We start from the raw sequence: 14603 nt of genomic DNA, 5'->3' as shown, positions 1-14603 counted from the left end.
CTTGCCTGTTCTGGGAGAGGGGAGGGATAGAAAAGAGGGAGAGAGACAGTTTGGATCATACAACTTTGGAAGACTTATGTGGAAATTTATTACATATAATTAATAAAGTAAAATACATTTACAAAAAAAGAGACAGACTTAGAGTTGAGTGGGAGGATGCTTGAGGAAGTCTCTTTGATTGGGGGAAGGGGCAGGAGCATAGGTGATACTGAGTCTTAGACCCCTTGCATGGCACACCAGGATTGATCCTAGGAAGAGGAAGGTTGGCTCACAATTAATAATGAATCCACTTTACTTTATCCACAGCCCTTTGGACGTGGAGCAATGCGAGAGTGTTTCAGGACGTAAGTAGCTCAAACCAGATGCTCTGCAACCAAACCAAAACTCTTCCCTACCCCTCTTCTCCCTAAGGACCCTACTGTGTACTGGTATCCCAGATATCTTTCAAGTTGATGAAGCAATAAGGGCAAGAGACCCCTCTAGCCAGACCCCTTTCAGATTGGAGTTCCTCAGTAGGACTTAATCTGGTTAGGGATAGGGGTGAAGAAAGAAAAAAGGGAGCCAAGTTTAAAGATATTGCTCTGGTCTCACTTTTTGAGGTGTAGTATATGAGGTCTGTTGTTTTGCTCAAAGCTGTCCATTTACTGTTCCCTTCCTAGCTTTACAAATCTTCTGACACTGCTCTCCTCCACAAATTCTGTAGTCCACCTGCACTAGCCCACTTGTCTTCCTCTTAAATCTCTTTGCCTTTGTACTCCAAGTTCCCCATAACTAGAATGCTCTGCCCCTTTGCCTCTACTTCTTAATTTGCCCTGTTTTCCTATAAAGCTTAGTTCAAATCCTATCTTCTGCAAGAAGCCTTTTCAGGTTTCCCTGCAGCTTCTAGTGCCTTCCCTTTTAAGATTTCCTTCCATCTGTCTTGTATATATCTTGAATACATGTAATTATTATTTACATGCTATTTCCCCTATTAGAATGTATTCCTTGAGGGTGAGGGATAATGATTATTAAAGCCTTTGTGATACCCCCCATTAAAATATAGGTTCTTTGAGGATAAAGACAGTTTATTACCTTTGTATCTATCTCAGAGTCTACCCCACTGCTTGATTCATTTAATAAATTCTGTGCTGACCAACTTGACGAATCCCTGACACTTTGGGAGACCTTGAGTCAGTACCTGAGGAGGTGAATCTTAGGCAGAATCTGCCAGCACCATAGGTGGCCCCAAAGGAAGAGTGGAAGTAGGGCTACTTCATCAGTTGGCTGTGGAAGGGGGACTGAGCAAAGAGGAGGTTGCCAACTGGGAATTTAATTCTGAGGAGGGAAGCACTCCTCCTTTTGCTCATGATAGGAGGCCACCATTTGGCCTTGAAAGCATAGCCTAGTGAAGCTGCTTGAGGTCAGTCTGTGAAAGAGACTGGGAAAGGGACCCTTTCAAAGCTGGGGACTCAGCCAGGCTCTGGAGCTGCAGGTTACTTCTTTGTGATTCCCCCCCAGGAAAAAGCTGTCTAATTTCCTGCACACTCAGCACTGGAAAGGAGCTTCCAACTATGTGGCAAAGAGGTACATTGAGCCTGTGAACAGAGACGTGTACTTTGAGGATGTCCGCCTACAGATGGAGGCCAAACTCTGGGGCGAGGAATATAACCGGCACAAACCCCCAAAGCAGGTGTGCTGCCTCCCTCCTACCCCCCCCCCCCAGTGTTGGGCTAATGAAGAGTGAGATGGAGGGATATGGGTGGGAAAAGAGTACAGAAGTGCGGAGTAGTACAGATGGAAGGGAAGCATTTATGAAGTGTGCCTATTAGGTCCTGTACTAAGCACTTTATAAATATGATCTCATTTGGTCCTTACAACTATCCTGGAAGGCAGGTGCTATTATTTTAAGCTAGCTGTGGCTCAGAGTTTAAAAGCACTGAGCCGCAGACATGTACTAGCTCCATGACCCTGGACAAGCCACTTCACCTCTGTCTGCCTCACTTTCCTCATCTGTCCAAAGTTGGAGATGATAATAATTGCACCCATCTCCTAGGGCTGTGAGATTCAAATGAGATAATATCTATAAAATGCTCCACAAACTATAAAATACTATGTGAATCATTGCTATTATTATTTTTGCGTTTGATGACTAGGAATTATAAAGGAAAAATTTTACTTTACAAAGAATAAGAATAGGTTGGATGTAATATTTCTTTAGGGAGAAAGGGACACCAAACTCCTTGATAAGAACAGACTTATTCATCTCAGTTAATGGTATGGCTAAACCTAACTACCCAGGCCCAGCTCTGAAAGTTGGAAATAGGGGAGGATGCTAATTTTCCTCCTTTCTTGCCATCTCTTGCCAGGTGGATATCATGCAGATGTGTATCATTGAGTTGAAGGACCGGGCAGACAAGCCCCTTTTTCACCTGGAACATTATATTGAAGGCAAATACATCAAATATAATTCCAATTCAGGATTCGTCCGGGATGATAATATCCGCTTAACCCCCCAGGTGAGATGGAAGTATATCTAATGGTTTGTTCTATAGGCTCTGAATATTCTCTCTCCAGGTTATTTGGCCAGGGTATTATCAAGCTTTTTTCTAAGCAGGGAGAAAATGGAAGATGGTGTTTTGTTTTGTTTTGAATGCAGATGTTCAATCTGAGCTTTTACTTTACAAAGAATAAGAATAGGTTAGTTGTATTTGTACAACCCAGTGGAATTGCTTATTTGACTCTGGAAGTGGGGAGGGAAGAGAGAAAGGAAAGAAAATAAATCATGTAAATGTGGGAAAATATTTTTAAGTTAAATGAATAAATAAAATTAATTTAAAAAAAAAGAATAGGTTGGATATAACATTTGTTTAGGGAGAAAAGGACACCCATAGGTTTCACATTTATTTGTTAAAATAATGAAATTCGATTAGTCTGAAGCCAACTCATTTCCCCAGGTTAATCAGTAAAATCCTCTTAGGATACCTTCATATGAGATCATTAAGTTGGGTTTCATCCTTCACCATAAACTTTACATCTAATCGTTTTAAACGTGATGCCTTTGTTCTCCCATTTTTGTTATTTGACAAGATATCAGGGCTAAACATGAGATTCATACCAAAGAGGCTTATTAAAGTTAATGAACCTGAGTCCTGAAATTTATAGCGAGCTAGGGAAGGAAATGGCAAACCACTCCAGGATCTTTATAGATTAGACACGTCGGACAACCTTATTCCATTAAATTGGGCAGTTTTCAATGAGCCATTCTGCCGAGGGCAGAGCCAGCTTTATATGTGGGCCCTGCTAGTCTGGAAATGAGCCAGGATGTCACCGAGCTCCAGAGCCAGCCTGCTTCTTACCTTCAGTGTGGCCTTCTCATCCCACTCCCCCCCAGGCCTTCAGCCACTTCACCTTCGAACGCTCTGGCCATCAGCTGATTGTGGTAGACATTCAGGGAGTTGGGGATCTCTACACTGACCCTCAGATCCATACAGAGACGGGTTCAGACTTCGGAGATGGCAACCTAGGTAGGTCAGAAAACCTTGCTAATTTCCATCCAACAAGACCATTTGGATTCATTGCAATAATTGTAGAATGGAAGAGATGGAAGGGACTTTTGAAAGAATTTAGCCCAATCTGCTCCGTTTTTATAGATGAGGAAACTGAAACCCTGGGGGTAAACATAGTTAATTCCAGTCCAAAGTCAGATAAGAACTCATATCTGACTCCCCTGTTTCTACTTTCTCTATTACATTCTGATTTATTTCAACCATAGTAATAGTGACAATAATTAATAATATTATTAAAAGTAAAATTATTTCATAAACATATTTTATGATTTATTTAATATTTATTATGATTTATGTAAAATCTTTAAATACCTGCCACATGCTAGCCATTGCACTAGTCTGTGGAGATGCAAAAGCAAATTAAAACAGTCCCTGGTTTCAAGAAGTTTACATTTTATTGAGGGGAAACAAGCAGGTATACATAGAGGGAAATACAAATATATATATATAAAGAAATTTCAAGAAGGAAAGCGCAGGTCTAAAATAATTGGCAGTTTGTTAACAATAGAACAGAGATTCCAGAAGGCACAATGGTGGTCTAGGAAAGAGAGTGATAGAGGCACTGTGTGGATGGGGCTAACACGGATGAATGTGAGAGAACAGGATGCTTTAGCCTAGACAGTATATGTCTTAGAATCACAAGAAGTCAGAGTAGGGCCATCTAACAGAAAATTGTCCTGATCTTCACAAGAATAAAAATAATATTGATATGATTTTTCAGTCTCTGAGAGAGATGGAAAATGTGGTGGCAAGACCAAATTGGTTATACTGGACCAAGGCATATTGGAAGGGTTCGCCCTTGATCAAGTCAACTCTGCCCCCCCTGGAATCACTCTAGAGTTGAGTAAATTATTTCTCCTAAGTGGAAAAGAAAGATGAAGGACCAGCTTGGCTGTGGAGTATGGGTAGGAGGTAGTAGGGGAATTGTCTCTGAATTTTCTCTGGGGGAGTCATTGCTATGGACTTTTTGCTTAGGTGTTCGAGGCATGGCTTTGTTCTTCCATTCTCATGCCTGCAACCGGATATGCAAGAGCATGGGCCTCACCCCTTTTGACCTCTCGCCAAAGGAAAAGGATGCTGTTAATCAGACCATAAAGTTGGTAGGTACCTCTTGTTACACAGCTTGGGACATTATCTGCATGCCAAGCCATTGGTATGTCCCAAACCTAATACCTCCTCTGGGTACTGGGTGACAACCAGCCATTCTCTATTCATGGCCAGTTTTTGACCAGAGATATAATAAAGTTGTAATAGTTTGGTATTTATTGTGGAGGAGAGAGTATGTCTGGGATATGTGCATGTTACATGTTTATAGTAGGCATAGAGTAGGATAAAGTTGGAGAAGGGTGTAGAATTCTTTTTGACCTAATATCTCTCTTCATATTATTCATAAATATTTTATAATCTAGAAAATATTGGAGAATCTTGGCTTAATATCTTTTTAAGGACAATGAAAGGTGACCTGCCTTTCCTCATGAATGAGATGACCAGGATATGGTGGTTGAAAGGCATTTGCTATAAAAACTCCACAGAAAAGTAATTTGGGGTCTTTTCTAGAAGCCAAGAATGAATTGACTTTACATATTTGGCACTCATATCCAACAAAGGCAGCACATAGAGATATCTACTGTTAAGGAGTTTAATACTATAAGGGAAAGACTTTGAATATATTTCCAATTTTGTTTGTGACAGTTTTTTCCCCCTTGACATTCTTGCCTAGCAATCAGCCCAGACCCTTGTTCGGGGCACGGAGGAAAAGTGTGGCAGCCCAAGAGTGAGGACCTTCTCAGGGAGCCGTCCACCACTACTTTCTCGCCTTTCAGAGAACTCTGGAGATGAAAATATGAGTGATGTGACATTTGACTCCCTCCCTTCCTCCCCTTCATTCACACCACACAGTCAGAGAATCGACCATCTCCGTGAGTTGCAATTCTGAATGTGGGCCAAAACTCTGTTTTTTGGACAGTGAGGCTGGGGATGAGGTACTATACAGGGCTTATGCTAAATGATTCTTGAAGGCTTTTTATTTATATGATCAATTTTTTTTGCTCTTATAAATAACTATCAGAACAACAGAATAAGGCCACATACATAAGGATAATAATAAGTTTATATATATAGTGTTTTAAAGTTTGCAGAACTTTTTATATTCAGGGTGTCCCATAAGTCTAAGCTGGTATTGATTAAGAATTTTGGGACCCCCTGTACAGTATCTAATTTGATCCTTGCAAAAACCCTAGTGCTGCTGTAACCCCCATTTTACATTAGAAAAGTGAAACAAAAGAAGATTGAGTGATTTTACAATCTCCTAAAATCTAATTTGATAGCTATAACCCAGTGGAATTGCTTGTCAGCTCTGAGAGGGAAGAGCAGAGGAAGAACATGAATCACGTAACCTTGGAAAAATACTTAAAAATAAATAAATTTAATTTAAATAAATAAAATTTTAAAAATCTAATTTGAATTCCCCATGTTGGAATATTAAACCAATTTTTTTTTTGTCCTGTCTTCAAGACAGGATTTAGATATTAACTAGTCATTACTGGCTGTAAAACATGTTTCAACTATTAAGTCTCCTTTATTCACCCTTTGTACAGAGGTCAAATTTTCTGCTCCCTGACAATGTTTTTCATAAGCTCCTAAGGTACCTGAGGACTTTTTCTTTTTTGTGGGGGCATAGAAGAAACAAGACCTGTGATTTCATTGGAGTTGGGAACTCCTGGTGTGAAAATGTATTTCACTGGTTTCTCTGTGACTCCAAGGTTTCTCTGACTCCAAAGCCAGCCCTCTATCTTCCATGCCAAACTGCCTTTCAGTTTCAATCTTAATCTGTTAAGAATCACCATGGTTTAAAAATTCTCTGCAAGGGAGATGCCTTGTTAGAATTTTGAGCCTTGGCCCTGGCCTCTCACACTCGAACCTCATTCCATTTATCATCACCATTTCCGTGACATCTGTGATTTCTATAGGAAGCTTAACTCCAGTTACTTGTCATTATAAAGACCCCTGGGCTTTTCCCTATGACCTACAGCTGAAATCCTTCTATATTCTCTCCCCTTTTAAGAATGTGAATTCTCTTGAGAGCAGCAGAAATGCTCCTACTTCTCTTTGTATATCTAACATTTATCACACTGCTTTGCACATAATAAATATTTTTCCACTCATTTATTCATTCATTCTTCTCTTCCTAGACTGGCCACAATTCAGCGATGTTGATAATCTGGGACACAAAGACCATGACCAACTGGATAACCACCGGGTGAGTATGATCACTTGGCAAATAAGCAAGAGAATTCTGAGTAGTCTTTGGAAGGCATTGAACTGAGATCTAGAGGAACCAGATATTTTTTCTGAGACCAGAAGTAATGAGGAACCAGGAATAAGACAGAGAAGGACCAGGAGTGAACGAAGAACAAGTCAAGTGAATCAAGAACTGTTCTTCTTCAAATGCAAAATTGGTCATCCTCTCCAAATTGAGCCCGAAAGGTCAACTTATAATATAAAACCAGTGAACACCTGTGCTCCATTAACGAATATGGATATTTGATTTTGTATGTGGGGTTTGGGGGTAGAGGTTAAAAAGTAAAGAGAGGCAGTTCATCTCAAGAAAAAAAATTTTTTTAACTCTTACTTTCTGTCCTTGTAACAGCTCTAAGCAGAAGGACAAGGGCTAGGCAAATGGGCTTAAATGACTTACCAAGGAAGTTGAGACCAGATTTGAACCCAAATCATCCCAACACTAAGTCTGGTGCTCTATCCACTGAGCCACATAGTTGCTCCTCATCTCAAATTCTTGCAGAGGTGGTGAAGGGTTGTTTTTTTCCCTCTAAGACATAGGGAAGGTAAAATTATTTATTATATATTATATTATAAATTTTTTATATTATAAATGGAGGGGAAAATTAAGCTAATTAGAAAAGGATCAGAGAGTAGAGTTGGTGATATGCTTCATATCAGCAGCAATTCTCTTTTTTATGCATAAGACTCATACATGGTCTTAATTCAACTAGACATAGCAATTACAGTTTTGATAATTTTTAATCTCTGTGCCTAGTGCCTTGCAGGACAGTCACCATAGTGACTGCCCAATGACAACTGACAGTATATGGAGTCATCAAGCAAACCAACATGCATGGTCCATACTGCACACAGATAGATCTCCACAAACATATTGCTGTAGGATGAGGAGAATTAAATTTTATTTAATTTTCAGATCTATAGTCTTTGCCTCCCTGCCCTTCTCCAGTTGAGAAAGTAAAAATAAATAAATGTATATATAAAGCCCCCATTATTAACATATTGTCAAGCAAAACAAATTCCCACATTGGATATGTCAAAAAATATATATATCTCCATCTGTATTCTGAGTTCACTTCTCTGTTAGGAGATAGGTAACATGTTGGTCATTGTATTCATCAGAGTTCTTGGGTCTTTAAAAGTTGTTTGCATTTACAAGATTGCTGTTATGGTATAAGTTTTGGTTCTGTTCACTTCACTCTGCATCAGTTCATATAAGTCTTCCCAAATTTTTCTGAAATATAGTGCAGAGTTGAAGATGGTGAATATTTTTCTGGGGCTTCCAATTTTTTTTCTTTATATTTGTATATCGTGTGACTCAGATATAGGTGAGAGTGTTTTGTATCCTTTTAGCCTGATTTGATTTCCTGATCTGTGAAATGATTGAAGATACCATTCTTGGGTAAGATGATTACAAAATGCCTTGAAAATACCAAGGATTGGTGCACAAAGCCCAGACCTGGCCAAGGTAACCTGTGCCCTGGAGTACTTCCTGGGCTTCCACCCTGAGAAGACTCCCATGAACACCATTGCCACTCTGTTTCCACAGGATTCTGAGAATGGTGGGGACAGTGGTTACCCCAGTGAAAGGAGAAATGAACTGGAAGACATAGATTCCCGAGACAAGGTAAGAAAGCCTGTTGGGGAATAGAATTATAAATCTCCTGTCGCCACTTCTCATTTCTGTGGATGGGAATAGAGAGATATCTGCTGTCAGAAATTTTCCCATTTCCTAAAAGATTGGGTAACTCCAATGATGTTCATTCCTCAAGATATGACCCTTCTCCTTTTTGACAACTGTTTTCTAACATTTTAGAATTCAGATTTTTATTTAATTTTAATTTAATAATTTTATTTAATAATAATCTTCTTCCCCCCTGTTCCTCAAGGTAATAAATAGTCTGGTATAGGTTATACTCATACTTTTGTGCAGTACATATTTCCATATTGCTCATGTCATTATAGAAGACACATATCACACATAAAATGAGCCTTCCCGTTTTGAAAGAAACAATATGAATAGTGTGTGTGTGGGGTCTTTTAAAAAAAATAGGATTGTTTTGCCTCTCCATCATTAATCAGAAACTCCCTGGACTCAGTTATTCATCTGTCCAAGTTCTACTCCCTTCCTTGGTAGTGACATTTCTTTGCTATAGCACTTTCTGGGCAGAGACTAGGAAGGGGATTGCTTATTGAGGGTTAGTTCCCTGGCCCATTCCCCTCTAAAATTCATTGTTGACCCAAATCAGAATATCTAGGAGCTGATGTTTTCAATCTCTGTTTTTAAAGCATGAGGTCTGAAGCCATAGAAGAGTAGTAGGATGATGCAGGAGGCTGGGAGACCAGATTCTGCCTCTCCCAGTCAGTGTGATTCAAGCCAGGCTATTTCACCATAAAAAAGGCTTTGACTAAATGGTCTCTGAGATTCCCTTCTAACCCTAAGAGACTGAAGTTTGATTGTCATAGAAATGAACAAGGCTATGAGATAAAAAGTATAGGATGTGTATAGCAATAGAGTTGTTGATATCTTATCCCTTTACTTCCTAGCATCTTTCCTTCCCTCCTCTTTTGGAAGGAAAAAAAAATAGTGGGGGTCTCACAGGAAGTGGGGGAAGATGTTTTGTCCCAGACAAAGGTCAAATATTATGTTGCAATTAGAAAATAGGTCATAGAATCCAGAAATCACAGTTCTAAGATTCAGTTTCCAAGGGGATGAGACTAATATTTTTTCTCAGTTAAACAATATTCTAAACTTTACAGCTAACACCAAATAAAATTAGCATTTCCAAATGTATTGTTTTTATTTATTTTTTGTTAGTTTTTTCAATTATCAAATTTTTTCTCCTTCCCATCTCTCCCAACCTCTCTAAAAAAGAGAAGCCCAAACTTTCATAACAAATATACATATTCAAGCAAAACAAGTTCCTGTCTTGACTGTATCCAAAATTATATGTCTCATCCTGTATTTTTAAGTCAATCACCTTTCTATCAAGAGGTTTGTAAGTCTGTCTTTTTTGTTGTCCTGTGGTCCTTTGGAATCATGGTTGATTAGAGTCCTCAGATCTTTCAAAATTGCTTGCTTTACAATGTGTTCATATATGTGTGTGTGTTTGTATATTTTCCATATGTTTACAGTAGAACAGAAGGAGAAAATATGAATCGTTATTATTATGAAGCTTGCTTTTTTGGACCTGGGCTAGATAATAGACACATAGGTATAGATTTAGAAAAGGGACTTCAGAAGGAGAGAAGAAGAGATATGGTTTGAATAATTTGAATCTTTGCCTTTGTCTAGGGCCATTCAAATGGTAACCGGAAACAGTCTGAATCTGATGAAGATAGTTTGGGCAGTTATGGAAGGGTAAATAACACCATTACTTCATAGAGAATTTCTCATTGTGCTGTTTGTAGAAGTACTTTGTAAATTGGAAACTGCTATGTGTTGGCTGTGCTTATCCTTATTTCTTTCATTAGTTTGTTTACTTATTGGCAACTCCCTTTCAAGTGACTAGCATTCTCTGGTTTACAGGGGCATCTCTCCATCCGTTGAGTTAACCAACCTATCCCCTCCATTTTAGATTTCTTTCCTGAAAGAAAGGCATTGTAACAAGTATTTATTGAGACTGCATGCATGCAGAGCACTGCCTTTGTAAGGATCTGTGAGGGATACAAAGAGTTGTGACATGTTCGCTATCCTTAAGGAGCCCACAGTCTAGTTGGGAGGAGACAAGATATTTGAAAAGATAACAGTACAATATAGTAAATGCTTAAGAGCTATGGGAATTCAGAGGAGTTAAAGAATTTTTCTTACTTAGTGGAGAGTCTACATATGGGAATGATGGGAAATAAACCTAATCTTCCTCAAACTGATTTTTAGTCTACCAGGGACTCACTGGCTTAAATGGATCCCATCATAGATTTCCATCCTGAGATGTTAATTTCCTATATTGCTTCCTACCTTTTGCACCAAATCCAATACATACTTAGTGAGCTTATTCCATTCTGAAACTTGGCCTCTCCAGCTTGCTGGCCTACATCATAAACCCCTTTAAATGTCCATCTTTTTTTTAATCCCTGGACCATATAGTGGCCAAGAAAAATGGAGTTGATTTCAATTGAACCCATTATCTTGAGGATGGATTTGATTATTTTCTTCTTGATTCTTTTTACTATTATTGCTTTTATGGTAATTTCTTTCTTGTTTCCTTAAAAAAAAAAAAAGGAATACAAGAGAAATTGGCCAAAAGTCACAAGTGTTTATAGAATTGAGACATTTTACTTAGTCTTGGTTTTGTCAGAGCTATTCCCAGCATGCTCTTGTCCCAAGACTGCTTTTGGGGTTACCAAATGTTTTTGTCAGTTGCTTAAAATATTCCATCTTTTCCATGTTAGCTGAAGTGGCTGTCTTAAGGTGATTAGGAATGGAGTGGTGTAAGTCTACTATAGCCCTTTAAAAACCTAGTGTTCGTCTTTTCCTAATACTAACCCCAGGGTGTTTGTGAAGCAGTATCTTCTGTGTTGAGGTTTCACCAGCCAGGTGAAGGTGAAATGCATTAACTCCCCAAGCATCTCTCCTCTTTCAAAGGTAAACGTATTACGTTCTCTTCTTCCAGGTCAGTGTGGAGAAATGGAATCTCTATAATTCTGCCAGGCTTCACCTCCAGAGGCCATCCTGTGTCGCTGTGGAAATGCAGAGACTTAATGCTCTGGACCTTGAAAAGAAAATCGGGAAGTCCATTTTGGGGAAGGTATTGGTGATGTGCATTTGAGAGGAAAAAAAGGGGGAAAAACTTTTTGCATCATACCAAGGGGAATCTGCCTATCTGGCACTAATCTGATCATAAATGATTTCTCTAAAGACTCACACCGCTCCTTTACTAATCACTTCCTCTTGCAGGTTGGCTTCAATGTGCTACCTTGATAGGGTGAGCAACCTTATTAGGTGCAGCTATTGCTGCTTTCTCCCAAACCCTCTGGACTGACAATGTGGTCTGTGTGGCAGGTTCACCTGGCCATGGTACGTTACCATGAAGGGGGACGTTTCTGTGAAAAAGACCAGCCCTGGGATCAAGAATCAGCTGTATTCCACCTCGAACATGCAGCAGACCTAGGGGAGCTTGAAGCCATTGTGGGGCTTGGGCTCATGTACTCCCAGCTCCCCCACCACATCCTAGCTGAAGTCTCCTTAAAGGTAAGAGATAGCAGGACTTGAACTAAGGAGATGATTCCTGAATGTTGCTGTTGCTGTGGTAACAGCTCATTGGATTATGGGTGACCATGTCACCTTTCTGTATGCCCTTTTAGTCAATTATTTTGGAAATTCAGTCTCCCTCTCTCACCCAGGCTTCAAGTACAATGGTTACTTATTGGCCCAATTCCACTCAAGATTGGCATAGATGCTTTGACCTGCTCTATTTTAAACCTGGGCCAATTCACTCCTCTTTAAGCAGACTTGGTGTCTTTTCTCTCCCTTCTTCCCCACTATCTGGGGTTCACCATTTTGGTGCCATAGTTAGTACAGATACCTGATTGGCTTTACCCCACAGCATCTCAGAACTCTGAAGTTCAGACTCAGCCTTCCCAGTTGCAGAGTTCACAAGGAAGCATGTACCACCATTCTATATCTTTAACTATTGATAAGATAATTTTATACTATAACAACAGCAACAATAATAGCTAATAATTGTATAACACTTTAAGATTTGCAAAGAATATTATCTCATTTAATCCTCACAATCATGCTGTATGATCCTGTTAAGATAGGTGCTATCATCTCCAGTTTACACATGACGAAACTGAGGTTAAAAGACTAACTTTTTTTTTTTAAACCTTTAACTTCTGTGTATTGGCTCCTTGGTGGAAGAGTGGTAAGGGTAAGCAATGGGGGTCAAGTGACTTGTCCAGGGTCACACAGCTGGGAAGTGTCTGAGGCCGGATTTGAACCTCCCGTCTCTAGGCCTGACTCTCAATCCACTGAGCTACCCAGCTGCCCCTGGAATTGTCTTGTATCACTGTAGTATGAGGCTAATTAATTTTGAAAGATTTGGCTGTTTTTTTCAATATTGCTGTTACCATGTACAATGCTCTTCTGGTTCTTCTAATTTCATTTTGCATCAGTCCATATGAGTCTTCCTAGTTTTTTCTGAAAGCATCCTGCTCATTATTTCTTATAGCACAATAGTATTCTTTCACAATCATATATTAATAAGTAGTTCAGCCATTCCCCAATTGATGGAATCTCCTCAAGTTCCAATTCTTTGCCACCACTAAAAGAGCTGCTATATTTTTGTCAAATAGGTCCATTTCCTTTTTCTTTGATCTCTTTGGGATGCAGACCTAGTAGTGGTATCGCTAAGTCAAAGGATATGCACAGTTTTATAGCCCTTTGGTTATAGTTCCAAATTATTCTCCAGAATGGATTAGTTTACAATTCTACCATCAGTGAATTAATATCTCTGTTTTCCTACATTCCCTCAAGCATTTATCATTTTCCTTTTCTGTTATGTTAGCCAATTTGATAGCTGTGAAGTGGTATCTCAGAACTGTTTCAATTTGCATTCTCTAATTAGTAGTGATTTAGAGCATTTTTCATGTGACTATTGATAGCTTTGATTTCTTCTGAAAATTGCCTGTTCATATCCTTTGACCATTTATAAACTGGGCAATTAAAGCAGAATCTATTTAAGTGTCAGAGGCTGGATCTATACTCGTTTTCCTCCTGACTTCTAAGAAGCTTAGCACTCTTTCCATGCCATTACTTCTTGGGGACATAGAGTGTGATTAGATGGGATGGACTGGCTCTCCTCAAGTTCCATGATGTTATAAACTAAAAGAGGTGAGAATCACTACCCTTGATCTTGCTTTTCAGCCGTTGTATTGTGTGGCATTCCTATAAATTTTTTTATTTGCTACAGGGAAAGTATGTTTATTATTGACCAAAAATTTGTGGATAGGGGAAGCCAAATATTGGGTTGTGGGAGAAAATGTAATTTGCTTATATACTACCAGGTAAGATTTCAAAGCATTAATATGTTGGAGAAACACTGTGCATTTGTGGTTTGCCTAAAAAGTAACTGTGGTATTTATCCAGACAACACACTAATGAACACATAAAAAAAGTGGTTGTAGTTTTTGAAGGGGCCTCCCTTACAACTAGTAAATGCCTTATCAATCAATTAATCATCGAGCATTTGCACTGAGGATGGGGGTGGGGGGCAAAAATAGGTCTTGCCTTTAAGGAACTTATATTCCTATTGGGGAAGACAACTATACATAAATCAGGATAGGAGATAAATACAGAGTAGATGAAAGGTATCCTTAGAAGAGATGTTACTAACAACTAGAGAATTTCTATCTTCTATTTCTCTCCATGAAGTCATGGAGGTAGCTTGGCTTCTGAAGCAATGCATTCAATCAGTCCTTTTGGCAGAAGTCTTAGTGAGAAAGAAGGAAGACAGCTTTGGCAACATGAGATCAGTGGTTTTTAAGCCAGAGGCAGATGCTAGGTCTGGAAAGTCACCGTTAATACTGTTTACACTGAGGAAAGCCTGGTCACTTGAATTTAGAAAGTTTCTTTCTCCTTAAGTATATTCTTCCTTTTCTACATCTTCTCTTCGCATTCTCTTCTCTTCTTTTGCCTCGGCAACAGATAGACTTAGATTGTCATATTTCCTTCCTAAGAAAGAGAGAGCCTACCCTTCCAGACATGTATTTGTAGCATCTTCAGCAAGGAAGTTATCATCAGTGTCCAGCATTGTATAT

At 39.1% G+C, this 14603-nt stretch overlaps 1 protein-coding gene across 1 annotated transcript in view; it reads left to right on the top strand.

Annotated features, from left to right (window-relative positions):
* EEF2K (eukaryotic elongation factor 2 kinase) overlaps positions 1–14603 on the top strand; it is a 50384-nt gene that overhangs the window by 22615 nt on the left and 13166 nt on the right. The window contains exons 4-14 of the mRNA XM_044657450.1: positions 307–344; positions 1498–1669; positions 2346–2495; positions 3371–3503; positions 4521–4645; positions 5266–5464; positions 6737–6804; positions 8392–8469; positions 10138–10203; positions 11456–11590; positions 11845–12033. Coding sequence (XP_044513385.1) covers positions 307–344; positions 1498–1669; positions 2346–2495; positions 3371–3503; positions 4521–4645; positions 5266–5464; positions 6737–6804; positions 8392–8469; positions 10138–10203; positions 11456–11590; positions 11845–12033 — 1353 coding nt within the window. The remainder of the gene's footprint in view (positions 1–306; positions 345–1497; positions 1670–2345; positions 2496–3370; positions 3504–4520; positions 4646–5265; positions 5465–6736; positions 6805–8391; positions 8470–10137; positions 10204–11455; positions 11591–11844; positions 12034–14603) is intronic.

This window comes from Gracilinanus agilis, chromosome 1, assembly GCF_016433145.1.
Source record: "Gracilinanus agilis isolate LMUSP501 chromosome 1, AgileGrace, whole genome shotgun sequence".
Classification (NCBI taxonomy): domain Eukaryota; kingdom Metazoa; phylum Chordata; class Mammalia; order Didelphimorphia; family Didelphidae; genus Gracilinanus; species Gracilinanus agilis.
Note: the sequence above shows the minus strand (reverse complement) of the source record. Positions and strands in the feature narration are given on the sequence as shown.